Source organism: Colletotrichum fioriniae (assembly GCF_027942845.1).
Source record: "Colletotrichum fioriniae strain IMI 355084 chromosome Unknown scaffold_12, whole genome shotgun sequence".
Classification (NCBI taxonomy): domain Eukaryota; kingdom Fungi; phylum Ascomycota; class Sordariomycetes; order Glomerellales; family Glomerellaceae; genus Colletotrichum; species Colletotrichum fioriniae.
The window spans coordinates 316,739-332,245 of record NW_027076848.1 but is presented as its reverse complement, the minus strand read 5'-3'; the positions used below and the strand labels follow the sequence as shown (position 1 = coordinate 332,245).

Here is a 15,507-nt window from a genome sequence, read left to right as displayed (position 1 = left end):
CCTTGCCTAGTCGAGTAGACGGGACTGGCTGGTCATTTGGTTTGGAAACACCCTCTAGCCGGTATTGAACCGACATCTGAGACCGATGGAAAGAATACAGCGAAGACAATGACAAGAAAGGGTCTTACCACCATCATTAGTTGCATCGAGGAAGCTTCTCTGCATGAAAGATCCCGCCTTCATCTTTGTACTCTCATAACTACGTAGATCTATCACATCTATTTTTGAGGCTTGTGTATGGAAAGCACAAGAACAAGAAAAACAGGACACACTAATGGCCTGATCCATTTGTTTAACACAAGTTACCGAGGATTCAACATCATGTCAAGAGCAAGAAACAACCAGACGTCTCAAGAGAGACACTCGGATCTCTCACAGACCAGGAACATGGTAATGCCTAGCCAAGAAGAGGAAAGGCATGGCCGTTTAAGACGACAAGAAGCTGGCAAATCAGCTGGGCCGTATAACCATAGCTGAAATGTGCCCAAACAACACCGGAAATGGCCGCAAGGCAACGAAGCGGCCAGACGCCTCAAATGGGAATGACAACAAACAGTCACACAACATGCTGACAACGGGGCCGTCAACTAGGCTTATGCCTGCGCACTAGTGTCGGGAGCGCAGATTAAGCCACGATGGCATATGCAGCCCTAATCCCAGTGGCCCATTAGTAGACGGCATTAATGGGAATCCGGCAGGATTGCCTCAAAGGACTAAAAGGTCGAGCGTTGGTTGACGGGTTCAACGTGTTTGTTGTCACCAGCGGGCTGGTTGAACAGCCTTCCGGGCGTGATATCTACCACGTGTTGATACAACCTGGTCTGGGCAAATACCTGGTTGCTCCCATACAAGGACTGCATTGTATTATCCGTCCAGCCGGATCTTTTCGGGCCAAGTACTCACCGTTCGTTGTCCTCCATCTCTGCTAGGCCCAGTTCGAAGGCATGATACGCACAGCTTATCACAGACAAAACCAGCCTGGCCTCACTAGCCGAACCCGGAGGACGAAAAACAAGCTGAAAAGGTAGCACAAATGCAGCGTATGAGTCGCAGGGACCGAGGGCGGCTGGGGCTCAATAGGCGGGCGGGAGGCGGGAGTGGATGCAAGATGGACGTGGGGTCAGCGGAGCGAATGGGGGGTCTGAGGTTAAGACGAACGAGAGTGGTTGACTGGCGAATCTGACGTGCATGGGACGAGCGATCTGTGGGCGGCCAGAACCGGGATAGAGAGGCATTTTGGTATCATCGTTGGTGCCATCGAGGGGTTGGTGGGCGGCAGTGATACGGGATCAACGTGATACCAGCCTGGCGGCGCAGAGTGGCTGGATCTACCCAGCTGCACGGTAGAGGCCATTTTAGAGGCCCAATATCTCGCTCTGGTCATTGTGGATGGCACAAAGTGCGTGATTTCTGGAATGAGTGCTCTAGACTTGTTGTCAAGGTATACCTCGCGTGCGAACCTAAGCTGGTGAACCAAGACTAGGAAAGCCGATGCAGATTCCAGCACAACAGTCTTTTGAAGGATTGCAGGATGTACTATCCGTAACATCAAGACCGGTCAGGCCCTGCAGTTGTAGTTGACACCTTGTACGGTGGAAACGAAGGCGGCTACTTGCTGGTAGCGGACGAACACAAGATCGTGAAGGTTTTCGTGCGACGCTAAATGGGTACGAGCAAGTTGTACACGATGCAGCGAATACAACGAGTGATGTGGGTAGAGAGATGGAATGCAACCCATCCGGCGCGCGGGTAGACGAGCTGACCGTTTTGCGGTGTGGAAATTCGGGTGGCATTCGGGAGACGGTCTGCCGACCTCATCTAGACGGGTTTGGGGACAACGGCTGGGCTGGCGGTACCTCAAAAGCTGCTGCAGGAGGAGAGTGGCAGGAAACAATCAGTCTGGTAGTCGACAATTGGCCCCCTGGAGACGGGAATTGTTGATGGTGACTGGAGAAGGATGTGGTGTAGCAGACGGTGTGGGTAGATGCTGGTTGAAGCTCGCCGGGTTGGCCAAGGGGGGCCGATTGGGGCCCTGTGATGCGTTGGCATGGCGTGCCCGCTCTCGTGGACGACGCAGATTGGACGGCGAGTGAGCAGGGGGCGCTGCGCTGTATGGCAGTGTCTCGAGCAGCGGGCAGGCCGTGAGTGAGTCGGGATTGGGCCTCTCTGTTGGTGTATTGGAGCATGTAAAACAACAGGACCAAAGGCTATGCATGCCAACTCATCAAGGCGGCCGGAAGCAGAGGTGACTTTTTTTCCTGGGTTGTTTTATTGCTTCCACTCTCCTTGCCTCCCCCTCCCTGGTGCTTGCTTGTGCCGCCGTCGCTGTCGCTGCGTTGACTGGCCCGTCGGTGTGCGTGGTGATTTGTCCGACTTTTGTTGGGGCAACACGAGAGACGCTGATGAGGTGGACGGCATGGCATGGGCAGTCGCTGTAACGGGACTCATGTTGCAGACCGCTTCTCTTCTTGGGATTACCATCACTGACGGGACAGATACGCGGCGACAAAGGTCTCTGGGTGGGCGGGAAAGCAAAAGTCGGCGGTAAGTGTCCGGCGGCGGGCGGCGGTGTTCTCTGCACTGCAGCAGGGCAATGCTCGATGCATGCTCGGTATCGCGGGCGAATGGTTGGGCAGTACGTATTCTTCAAGTGACAGCTGTGTCCAACGTGGTACGCCGAGCAACGATGCACGAGGACGGCGGCATCTCGTGTCGTGGAACAGGCAATAAGGCGAACGAACATTGACTCAATCGGGTCTTGTCTTGGTGCGTGTGCGTGTGCGTGTGCGTGTGCGCGTGCGCAGTATTGCGAACCTGAGTCTGCCTGCCTGTGTACAAAATATCGCAGGCCTCAAGAGCGAGGGTTGCCGACACGGCCCAGCCAGAAGAAGCTTGTCCTGAGGTGTTGGAAACCTCGAGGTAGCGAGCGACTAGTCGGAGCTGAGGCAGGGGGAGATGACGATGCCAAAGTCAATCAGAAGCAATGTCATGCAGTGACCGTGGTTGGCTGTCTTTGTTGGTCTGGCGATCCCGGTCCTGGTTGAATCTTGAGCTCCAGCTTGATCTAGGGACTTTTATTGGTATTCCTGGCAGCATCAGCCGAAGCTGAGAATATCGGACTAGATCGCTAGGTAGTCCAGACTCGTAGGTAAGCACTGGCTTGTTGCTTTTATTGGATGTGGTTCGCGTGGCGACGAAAGGAAACAAAAATAATAGCAACGAGTGATAGTCAGTAGCGCACTTCTCAGTGTGTAAGAGTGGCGGCGAAAATGACAACGGGGATGGCTTCATCCATGGAAGCTAAGGCACTCTGAAGACAATAAGACTGAATGACTGGGACGGGGACGGGGGTGGGTTTGGGTGTGCGTTGGCGGGCAACGTCTTTTTTTCGTCCAATGTTCAAACCCTTTGAATGGGGACACCTGCACCTTCTCTGATAGATGGATTGCAGCTGGTGCCTCTTTCCCACTTTCATGGATCGCATTTGCATTTTGTGTGAGGTGGCAGGTGGGAGAGGCGTGCCCCGACCGTTCCTTCTAGCTTTGTTTGGCTTAGTTCCATCCCTCCTCCGTGTTTCCTTCCTTCCTTCTTTTCCCCTCCAGCCTTTTACCCCACGCTTGCCCGCCTCGAGACTTTTTGAGGTATCTACCTTACGGTACCTTATGCAACGAATATTCATGGAAAGAACGAGGCAGATGGACGGTACTTGCTCGGACAAAGGCACCCAGGTCAGGTCAGGAACATGTTTCTTAGGTAAACTAACTGCTCAGAAGGAACCGAGGACGTGAGCTTGTGAGTGCGAATAGGTACTTTACCCAAAGCAGACATCCTCGACGCATATAAGTCATCATCTGACTGCACTGCTTCCGTTGCGTGTGTGTGTGTAGTGTGTGTTGTATGTTGTGTGTGTGATGGACTCTGAGAGGGGGAGAGAGAGAGAGAGAGCTGCCATGTGCGAGTGTGGCCATCCTTGTCAGCAGTTCGCCCCCTCTTTTTGCTGCTGGGAGGATCATCCAGCGGTTCGCAGCTACGGATACAGGGAACCAGCAGCTGGAGCACAGCTTTGCACCTTGGGTCTACCTTGCTCCGTTTCTCTTGCCACGCATTACCTCTACGTTGAAGAGGCGGGACTGGACGCATCGCATAGGTCTCACGCACCAAACCCAATAGAAGCCTTTCTTGGGTTCCTAGCCGCTGGCCGTTGGTCGCTCGCTCGCTGGCTATCCTGTCGGTCCTGTCTCCGGCCCCAGCATCCCACCCCTGTCTTCCAGCTCACAGCTTCCATCTTCCTCCCGGCCTGTTGTTTGGCTATTTGGGTACCCGAACCGTACGGAGTATGGCTATGGGTCGGTCCAGCGAGTCGGTCGTGGCCGTGGACGTGGAGTCTCCCTGCCGGCACCTCAGGGCTCACCCACGCCCAAGCCCACGCCCAGCTCCAGTGTCTGTTACTTGCAGCGGAAAGCGACAGCTCTTTCTCTCTTTCTCTCACCCTGGACAGCGTGAGAAGTACCGATACCCAAGCAACCGGGGAGCAACTGCATGCAACTTGCAACATGTCCATGATCAAGTCTTGCTGTCCTCTTCTCTACCGTATTCGTCTTCTATCTAAGGTTCCAATGTACACAGATACCTTCCTAGGTATACCTAGGTCCCTGATGTATCTAGGTATCTCTGGGACGGGAGGTGGAAGGAGCGACCTGACAAGACACCTCAGTAGGTTGGCAGATGGCAGGTGAGAGTGAGGTACCTTACAGTACGTACCTGACCCGACCAGCCTACCCTCGTGTCGTGCCTGGTCTTGCCTTCCTTGCCTTGCTGTGCCTTCCTCGCCTTGCGACCCTTGCCTTCCTTTCTTGTTCCGTCCCTTCCTCCCGCATTTACCTTACCTTAAACCGCGACCCAAACCTCCCATGACTTTCGCCTTGCTTGGGTTTCTGATTTGTTTTCATTCCCTCTTTTATTTTTGACAATAGAATTTCCTTTCCATGTAAACATATCGAAAAAGGCAGTGAACACTCTTCCTCCTACACGACGACATTTACCTCACCTCTCGAGGCACTGGCATTGCGCCGACCTCTCCTCTCCTCCCCCCTCTGCCTCCGCCGTCTTTTGTCGCTGAGTCTGCCCCGCTCCAGCAGATATCGTACCCACCCGCTTGCGCCCATCGTCAACAGCGCACAATCGACGACATCACGCGATTGCGACAGAACGGCGACCAGCTTGTTCGAGAGCTGCTGCTGAAGCTGCCCGCTCGCTCTTCGACCGGAATCCTCATGGTCGCATTATGATTTCCATGCAGCGTTCCCTCTCCTCGCCAGTTCGCGTAGTCTCTGCCCGTATGTTCCACCAACAAACACCCTGAACATCACCCACAAAGCGCTCTGTTCTATCGTAACCTCCCGCTTCTCACCCTACCTGCAGGTACTAACTGTTGATGTTTTCTTGCGCCTTAGCTGCCTCCCAAGATGACGCGAACCAGCCTCGATCCTCGAATCCTCCTTCCGAAACGTACAATACGTCCTTCAGATCCCGCCGCCAGAGGTCTCCAAGCCCAACCCGGAGCGTCGAGGCCGTAACCCTGCCCGTTCGTCGTAGCGAAGACACACCGAGGAGACCCGCCTCTCGGTCGCACCAGAAGCCCGTGATTGCCCAAGCGTCAACGCCCATTGCCACCTCTCCCGTAAAAGCCACCATGGATTCTTCATCCGATACGGCACACGCCTCCGCCGCGGGAACGGCCTCTTCGCCTGCGCTCCCCCAGGCTCTACTCCCAGATCCATCCATGTACACGAACCCCCATCTTGCGCCCGAACCTGATACAACGACCCTAGAGGAGCTCGCCCATTTGGTTAGACTGTCCAAGTACCAGGAGCGCAAGCGCGCAAACACACGCATACGTTTGCAGAGGAACCTCATCTCCACGGCCTTGTCAGCTCGTCTAAACCGCTGCGGTGAGATTGCCCGGAAGAATTTGGTTGACTGCTTTCGCTCCGATGACAAGAAGACCTTTGCTTCTCTGTTCAACGCCATTCACGATGTGCGTAAGAGCTGCGACGAACTGCGCCGCTATGCTCTGTTGGAACCTGAGATGGACTCTCTCCAGTCCCCTGCCTTGGCCTCCTCAGAAAGCCTGGACACGCCACCGAAATCGACCTCGGGATCTAGTTCTCTCGGATCCATGACACCCTTTCTTTCCGAGTTGCCCGCCTCTGTCCGGGAAATCTTTCTTAACTTTTTGAACCAGATCAGGACCAACCCGGACTACTTGGCGACAAGATTATGTTCTCTAACCCCTACAGAACTCAATGTCTTTACCGGCTTCCATCAGGGTTTGGAGCCTGTTGAATCCGTTCTACCCTACCACGGCCGTCCTGCAGCCAGGAGTCACGCTGGCGGACCAAGTAGTCGAGCACCCGCTCATTCTCCAAACGCCATCGAGCGTTTGTTGTCGTTCCAACGTCACGATCCCCTGTCAGCCCTGGTTCACACATGCTTCGCCAACTCGGCTGGCCCTGATAGTGCCGAGGATCGACGTCGAACCGAGATATGGGGAACAGCTCTAGCAAGACTGATTACTGAATCCAAGGCCAGCAGCGAGCCCATGCTGATTTCTGTTCTCAATGTCTGGACGGCCATGCGGGACTGGTCCGGGAAGTCCAACATGGAATGGTACTTGATGAAAATACTCGAGGATGGCGCCTTTCTTTTGGACAAGGCCGAGGATCAGCATGGTACCAGGTTCAATCTCGCGGACTGGACAGCCAAGGACAGCATTGCGGCTGAGGAATTCTACGATCGGGCCGTAAACGAGCTTTTCGAGATCATTGACGATGAGGATGCGACTGGCATCCCCGAAGGCCTCATCGAGCTGGGAAATGCCATTTTGAAGAAGCTTGATACCAAGCTCGTCGATGGTACCAGAAATTGGTTTGTTTACAAGTGGCTCTTCTCTGTCTTCCTCCTTGGTGTCGTTATTCACCCAGAAAGCCACGGACTCATGGGCGACTACCACATCACTGAGTATGGCCGGCAGAAGATCCTCAAGCAGGTCGCCATGCGGGCGCAGCAGCTTGTTGTTGAGGTGACGTGGAACAAGAAGGGAACGGTCTCAACCCCGCCCAAAATCCAAGGACACGTGGAGAGCATCCTGAATTGTTTCAAACGAAACCGTTCTCAGAGACCTCCAGCGAAGCTACTTCCGGCCCGCTCAATCACATCACTTCGAGAAACAGTCGAGGTTCATCCTTATCTCGTAGTAAGTCCGGCAGATCTAATCACGCTCGTCAACGCCTTATTCCCGGAGCGTCGGCCCATGTCAGCTCAGTCCAGCGGGCTTAGATCCGGAGCTCCTTCCATCTCTGGGTTTTCGGCAATCTCACAGCCCATCTCAATGGGAGCCGCGCGGAGCAATTTTGATACGGCATCGATCCTTAGCACCAGTGCCTCGTCTGTTCTTAGTGACGCCACGACTTCTAGAGAGACGAATATGGATGACCAAAGGACCGGCTCACCTCAGCGTTACTCGCCACCCGTGTTGGATCCACTGGCTCAACGACGTCTCAGTAACTATGAGGACGACGGATATCGTCTTCGTTTTGCCCTCCGCGAAATGGGCGCTCAGGTCGGCATGGATGTTGTCCAGGGCTCATGTCACCCATGTGCCGAACGATGGGCCGTGCTGTTCATCTCAGCAGATGGCAATAGCCTGTCAAGCCAGATGACTTACGACCCAGACGAAGATGTCGAAGACGAGGACCACTCCTCCACCAGCGAGACTGACGATGACGAGGTGGATGAGAAGCCTGAGCTCGACAAAGACTACCACCAACTGCGAGATTCGATCCTAAAGCTTGTCGAGGATTTCGAGATCCCAGCCAGCATTGAGCCGGAGGCAACAAGGGCACAGTTCAGCAACCGGGCGACTGGCATCAAAAAGTACCGATCCAAGAACAAGATCATTACCGCTGAAAAGTCATCTCCAAGCAGAAACCCCTACCGTAGACGCGACGCTGAGGCACAAGCGAGTGCCACGGCCGATGACTCGCAAACCAAGGAAGTTTCATCGCCGACGACGGCAGAGAAGACAGAGGACGCCGACCTGGAGCCGTCTTCAGTTCTCATTGCTATGCTTACAGCTGCCTCGGCTCAGTCGCGAGCGCAAGCTGACTTTGTGTCAGCCCACCTCTATTGGAAGACACTACAGCAACTCAATGCACTCAGCTCAGGATCGCTGAGACGAAACGGGTTTGCCATACTTCTTAATATTTTCTCCCGAGGGCCACGCGATTCAATCCGCCGCTGTGCTTCGGCCATTGAAGAATACGACGCCTGGCTTGTCTGGCTCAAGCAAAGCCAAGAACGGCACGAGGGGCTCATTGATGCCATGATGAAGCGACTCCCGAGCTCTTCGCGACAAGATGTGGTATGTGACAGACGTGCGAAACTCTGCACCATATGAGCAGAGTCGAAACATCTGCGCTGCTCTCAAAACTATGGGTATGCAGAGGCGGTATAATTCTTACCAACGTAACCGCGCGCACCTTGCACGGGGACCGGCGTCAAGCTATCTGTATCGCACAGAGACTCAGATCATGGATCTTCTAGCAGCATCGGAAGAGCAGGGCGGGCCCAACAAGTTGAGTGACGACCAGGCAGACAAGACCTCCCGTTGGCTTCAACAAGCCGGCGTTGAGAACTTCTGCTGTGGAGAGGAGCGAATTCACAGATTCGGTTGTGAAGTGGACACCTGCATTTCGAAATTGGTTGGCGAGTCCATCATGGACAGCCCTGTTCTGTGGTCGAGCGAGCTTTACCAACGAGACAGACGCAATTTGGAGACAGGCAGCAGAGGCCCCCGAGACAGAGACCACGCATTCGACGACACAGCCAGCGTCATGAGCGACCCGGATCGAAGGTTCATGTCTACCGGCCGGCCAAGCTCTGTTCGGGACCTGCGGGCAATGTCAGCTCACAACTCTAGCCAGCAGTCATTTGACTCTGGCAGCTACCGTTTTTCAAGGGCAAGCACAGTCTTGTCCGACATTATTGATGGGCAGGACTATTTTGGCGTCTCATCGCCAGTTCACACCATCGACTCCAGTTCTACGTTTTGGTCGCCCTTCCAGTCGGCGATATCCCCGAGCTCGACAACGTCCCGCGCCCAGTCTCCCACGACAAGCATGACAAACCTGTCCAGTGTGTTCCAGTCACCTCATTCCCATCTAGGCTCGCATGCGAGCCATTCTACCGGCAGGCCTGGCACATCGGCATCGTCCAATGAGACGATTCATCAACAGAGATTGTCGGAGGAGAAGTCTCGTTTCCTCAATGAGCTCCGTCAGACCTTGGTCAGCCTTCTACTCTCCGACTTGGGCACATTGGTCTTTCCCGCGGGTCGGAGACAGATGACTGGTTCTCCTCATTGGGCCAGGAATGTATCGACAGACGCGATTCCTTAGACCGACGCGCGCGGAGGTCTGCCAAGTCTGGCAAGTTGTCACTGAGGCCTCGCGTCATTGAAAAGAAGAAGAGCTTTGGGAATCTGCGAGGTGCCGGCGAAACAGACAAAAACTCCGAGACCACGGAAACCGCCAGCGCCCCAGGGAACGACAGTTCTGCCACAAGCGATACCGTATCTGCGCGAAGCAAGGCCAGCTCTAAGGAGTCAACTCCGGAATTTCCTTTCAAGAAGGCTTTCCAGCGCTTGCTTCGCATGTTCAGTGTTCATCCTAACCCTCATGCCAAGTTGAACGCCCTATACGAGCTGCAGCAACTTATCGTTGCATCTTTGGCGAGTGGCAAAAGATCAAGACTGGGCTGGAATCGACAAGAGTTTTTGTCTGGCGCCGTCGATGACCCCACAGGTTCTAGCCGCGCGAATCCGTTGGAGGAGGCTATCGACAACGTCAGAGGAAGACGCTCGCATACCCTTTTGCAAGCACCTACAACTTCGCCACCGGCTATTGGGCCCCGTCAAATGCGTCAGGGTAACAATGACGCTCGCTCTGGCGCCACAAACAACCCAACAACAACCGATGCCGTCACGAACGTCTTGCGAACATTGTTCCGGGATGCGTCTATCCGGCCAAAGACACTTTTCCGTGATCTTCAATTTATTGCGGCATTCGTGAACCCAACAATCCTTGACAACACAGATAAGGGCACGGCGTTTTGGGATACTGGCCTCGCCGCCTTGAATCTGAAGCAAGAGGTCTGCCGAACAATGATTGAAGTGGCGGATGAGGTTCAAGGGGTTTATACTAGTACACGCAAGACGACCAATGATGCGCCTGCTCCAGACGCCGAGCGCCTGGAAACAGAGTCACCCCCTCCTGTCACGACAGCCTATAGCTTGGCACAAGCAGGAAAGATGTGGACCATCACCGCCAAAGAGGGTCTGCCCACGGCCCAGCGAGAGCTCGCAATTTTCTACTTGTCGAACCCTGAGCTCGTGGAGCGGACCACTTTGCCCCTCTCGAAGCCACGCGAGGTATTCAAGCAGGCTGTCATGGACAAGTATGCTGGGCCTTCCGGACGCACAGGCCCAGGTGCCAGACTCTACCCTGGAGACAGAAGTCGCACATCGGCAGGCACCTCAGGCCTCGGTGGCTCTGCTGGCTCCCAACATCCCGGGCAAGATCCGAACTCCAAAGACGGGGATGTCCGCAGTGATCCTGCGTTGATGTGTGTGGCAGTCCATTTCTTCCAGGCGGCAGAACAAGGCGGCGATGAGCTCGCCACGTCTTTCCTCCGACAGAACGAGTTCAATGCCATGAGTTGAAGCGTTGAGATTGTCATTTGCTCAGTGCGATAATGTTTCTTTTCATTCCGGGCGCCGGGGGCGCTCTTTTCAATATTTATTTTTGACATTCTCCTTTTCACGAGTACAACGTGGGCATATCCAGTGGGCATTTACATGGGCTTCGTTTCATCATATTGGGAAGCAACGGGATCTCTTTTCGTGTATCCCCCTTTTTAGATGACTGCAGTAGAAAGGGAGGGACATTATGGTAGCGGGCACTCGGCCTTGTATGGAGGATATACCACTTTTCTACGGAGTACATACGATTATGACTTGGGTATGAAGTATAGGCTTGGGCCAATCTAGATGACATTTATTCGCAATCATACCCCGTGCAGTATTCCCCGATTTACAAAACGTGTCCAATTCTGTGATTATCGTGAGATGCCTTTCCCTGTCCAGTATCTGTCAAGCTCATTGTCTGCATCGTACAGCATGCTGCCAAGTTCTCACATGATCAAGACATCAAGTATGCCACGGAAAGCAAACTAGAAACATCAAGGCGATTTGAAACGACATTGTATTCGCGTTGAGCCTCGTTTGGGGCTTCAATCAGAATGCATACTACGTAAGACAGCCCGGCCCCATTGGCCTAGGTTGATGCACCGGGAACTAGATGGCCTCCTCTCTTGTCCCCTCCGACGAGCAAGCTTTCAAATAGCATCCTCATGTATAGATAGCCCCTACTTCCTAGAAGTTTGGGTGTAAAATAAATAAATCAAATAGTGTCTCGAAGGACCCCAAACGCCGAACCCAATTCTTCCAAGTGCTCGTGTCCACATCAACCATGTCTCACAAGGAATGTGTGTGAAACCAAACAGAGCTTTTAGATAACCGACCCAGATTCATGAACATATGCATGCCTGCCTATACCGAGATGACGATGGAAGCCTTGGAAAGGATTTACTGGCCTCTGCCAAAGCGAATGTCAAAGTCCTTGAGCACGCTCATGATACTCGCCGCCTCGACCTCAATGGGCAGACGGGAAGGCGACGGCAGCGTCTGGCCCGGCTTGGGCGCGGCACGAAGCTTGGGAAGCCAGGAGCCAATATCGTCGGCAGCCTTTTCAAAGTTTCGATGGCTGGAGAGGGTCTGGTAGGCTTCGGCACAGCTCAGGCTGAGGCCGAGGCGTCCCTTTGAGGGGAGACGGGGTGGCGGAGGCGCGGACTCGGACTTGCAGCATCCGCCTCCAGCACCGGCACCTCCGCAGCAACCGCCTCCAGAGCCGCTTCCTCCGCTACGCTCAAAGTTGGCGGACAGGGCGCGGCAAAAGAGACCCGACTTTGGGTCGGCGAGACACTGCGCGCAGGATCCGGGACCCTTGGGACCGCAGCCGCGGGAGACGGGAGCGACGGGCTGGGTGGTCTGGGGACGGGGACGGAGCTTAACGGCGCCATCGGCGTCGATCTCTATTGGCATGGGGGGAGGGACGGCATCGTTCTCTGAGGGAGGGGAGTCTGAACCTGCTGGGAATAGGCGGGAGGAGGTCCATAAGGGGTAGTGGCGGGCGGGCCGAGCGACATGGAGGTGTCGGCGCAGAGGCAGTAGCTTCCGTCCTTACAAAACCCACACGAGTCCTTGAAGGCCACGGAAGGAAGCTGGGGCTGAGGCTGCACAATGGCAAGGTTCGCTTGCTGATGCTGCTGCTGCTGCTGCTGCTGCTGCAACTGCTGAACGGGTGCCTTCTTGGAGAACATGGCGGTGAAGTCAATCTCCGTCTCCTCCTCTGGTGGAGTGGGCTCGACGCGGGCACGCTTCTCGGACGACGTCGGCGCCGAGGGCGAGGGGGCTCTCTTTAGGTCCGAGATGATGGCGCTTTTGATAGTCTCCTCAAGGCACTGGCATCGACCTCCGAGCGTGCACCCGCCACATCCTGTGACGGTGTCGGCAAGAATTTCGTTGGCACAGGAGCATCCTTCAGGGCCGCATGACCCGCATCCAAACGGGGCGGGAGAGTCTTCCATGTGGGTTGAGTCTTGAGGGGAGACGATCTGTGAGATGGAAAAGGGCTGGTTTGAGTGGCCAGCCGATGGGGTGGGGGGATGCTCATGGTGAGCGATTTGAGAACCTCGGCGTTGGGGAGACGGCAGGCGTCTCGGGGCGGTGGCTTGCTGCTCGTTCCAACGTCTCTTTTGGCTTTCGAGTTCGGACTCGGCTTTGACGCGATCCTTTCTCTCGCGATCCAACATGTTTTCGAGAACGAGGCAGCGGGATTTGAAAGATTGCAGCTCCATCTCGAGGCTGTGGACCTTGTCCTTTAGGTCTTTTTCGACCTTTTCGTGACCTTCGCGAATCTCGTCGAGCTGCTCTTCCAGCTCGCCAACTCTAGCGGCCCTACGCTCGCGGAAAGCCCTCTGGGCAGCACGGTTCTGGGCCTTGCGCTTGGTGGGTGGCGTATCGGTGGCAGGCTTGCGGCCGGGCTTGGGCCTGGGAGGGATGACCCATTCCTTGGTGGTCATGGACATCTTGGGGGCCTCTGTGACGGGCGGGGGACTGATTACGGAGGCCATGGACATTTTGTTCACGACCTGAGGCGGCCTGGCTGAGATGGGTTGTTGAGCTGCGTTCGGTCTGATGGCAGGTAGTTGGTGCGGGGCGTGGGAGGCATTTGTCGGTCCGCTCGGATTTGGTGTGGGAGGACCGCCGGGTGTGCTCGCGGCAGGCGAAGCGGCGGAAACGGGCGTCGATACCACCGAGTTGGAGCGAGATGCGGCCGAGTAGAGGCTTCGGGCGTCGGTTGCGGGAGGTGAGGTGACGGGAGAAAAGGTCGACGACGAGTGTTGCTGCTGCGACGTCTGGTTGTGGGAGGAGGAGGATGAGTTGGTGGTGGTGGTGGTGGTGGATGAGGAGGGAACAGTGGTGGAAACACCTGAGGCGGCCATCTTGGTGGAAGGAATGACCTAAGGTACCTAACGCTAACAAACAGCAGTGTTCCGCAGGCGGGGTCCGCTAAGGCCGCTCATTCGCTGGCGGGTGGTGGGATATCGCCGCTGACAGCTGGTGGCCGAGTGGCGGGGTGTGGGTTGCAGATGTTTTTGCCAGCTGGTAAATCCGAGGGTGCGGTTCGGCGCTCTCTCGGCTCTTGAGATCTGATAAGAAAATGGTGGTGCAATTGCTGCGCTAATAAGGTACCGATGTTGTAAGACCGAGGGGTGATGATGGTTTTTTTTTGGTTTTTTTTCTTTCCCGTGTTTTTTCTTCTCGTTCGTCTTATATTTGTGATGCTTGCTTGCTTGATTGACCTGTTCGGAGAGCAACCGGTGCTGTACAAGTTGATATGATGCTACTGTTTGGCGATCTGGGCTGATGCCGAGCAGAATCAAGCAGATACCCCTACAGCGAGATGCACAGCTGATAGGTCTGCCTGTCTGCGCTGTACGGAGTAGTGTTATGCAGACGGGCGTGGTGGTGCGCGTGTGTTGCCGAGTGGGTGACAGACACCTAGCCGGAAGATGATGTCGGCAGCGAGGTCAGGTAGCTGGCTGACTCTGTTGTAATTGCTTGTGTAAGTGATTTTTGACGATTGAAGCCAGGAGATCAGTATGTGTAAGTGGGAGAGAGTCAATGTTGATGAGGTGAAGAAATGTTTGGTTTGCGGGCTTGTTCCTCTTTCTTCCGACACTTCGGAGGATGGTGGGGAGGAAGGAGGGGATTGGAGGGACAGCGCGGAACTGGGACAGTGGACAGTGGGAGGGGAAAGGGCCCAAGGGGAAGGGGGAAGGGGGAGGACGACATTCAAAAAAGGAATTTTTGATCTGATTGATAAGATTATCTTGCTCGCAAGGCCCCCACCAGGGCCTGCGCTAGTCTTTTTTTCTCTTTTTTTCCTTTTTTTTTCCCCCTCTGTTTCCCACCCGGGCACTGCCTGCCAGAAGTACGTCGTCCTCTCACTCGTCCGGTCATTACCCACTCATTTCCCCCATTTCACTCACTCACTCACTCCCTCACTCACACACAGTCTCACACACCTCAGTCACAGTTATTCTCACTTACTCGGAAAATGGCCCCGACATCCGTACAGTAAAGACACTACCCTCACTCATACTTTTTTACTCACTTTCAGCGTTTGGCACACTCTCTCAACCCTGTCGGGCCACACTGGGTGGAATCGTTCGATGGCTCCTGTGGCTTTCCGGCCTCCAGCTCCATTCCGACCCTGCGATCTCGGACCTTGTTTCTTGGGCTTGGCTGGCCACAACACACTATGAGTGTTACTATGTAGGGACTTTCAGGGCTACACAGCCCGGCTTCTCCCACGGATCACCGCCTTGGTTGACCATACGATCCACCGTCAATTGGCTTTGATCCCCTTGATGGCTGAGTTTCCATGTCGTAACACCCATCCATGCCAGCCTCTCTCTCTCACTCTCTTCCGTCACCTCTGTGCCTCTTTAATCTGTCCATGTGTGGATGTTTGACGGTGCCAAGCGTAGCCACATCCCGAGGGAATTGATCTCAGGGTCTGCCGATGTCGCTGCCCTTGCCCACCGGGCGAGTGCATGATGTGCGTGACCAGTGATGACCGTGGGATAAAGTTACATCTACTACCATAGTATAGAGGCCTGTCACTCCATCAACAAATGGGAGCGGCCCTTTGTCCGATGACTCCCTCGTAAGCCGAGACGTCCGTGGTTCTACTCTAAAACTACCTTACAGTAAGGCATGAGTAAACAACCATAACGACAGGAAACCAGCGGGGGAAATCA

General features: G+C 54.9%; 3 protein-coding genes across 3 annotated transcripts; 1 reads left to right on the top strand and 2 right to left on the bottom strand.

Moving 5' to 3' along the window:
* Positions 1-5,284: 5,284 nt before the first annotated feature.
* On the top strand, positions 5,285-10,780 carry N0V96_009290 (uncharacterized protein; the record flags this gene model as incomplete). Its single annotated transcript, XM_065758602.1, has 4 exons — positions 5,285-5,336; positions 5,454-8,422; positions 8,505-8,962; positions 9,445-10,780. 4 exons carry the CDS (start codon positions 5,285-5,287, stop codon positions 10,778-10,780), a joined length of 4,815 nt encoding a protein of 1,604 aa, XP_065612667.1.
* A 924-nt stretch (positions 10,781-11,704) lies between these two features.
* N0V96_009289 (uncharacterized protein) lies at positions 11,705-12,198 on the bottom strand (the record flags this gene model as incomplete). Its single annotated transcript, XM_065758601.1, has 2 exons — positions 11,705-12,038; positions 12,191-12,198. The coding sequence occupies 2 exons, from the start codon at positions 12,196-12,198 to the stop codon at positions 11,705-11,707; spliced, it is 342 nt and encodes a 113-aa protein (XP_065612666.1).
* Positions 12,199-12,210: 12 nt separating this feature from the next.
* N0V96_009288 (uncharacterized protein) lies at positions 12,211-13,311 on the bottom strand (the record flags this gene model as incomplete). The annotated part of the gene is made up of 2 exons (XM_065758600.1): positions 12,211-13,275; positions 13,303-13,311. 2 exons carry the CDS (start codon positions 13,309-13,311, stop codon positions 12,211-12,213), a joined length of 1,074 nt encoding a protein of 357 aa, XP_065612665.1.
* Positions 13,312-15,507: the final 2,196 nt, after the last annotated feature.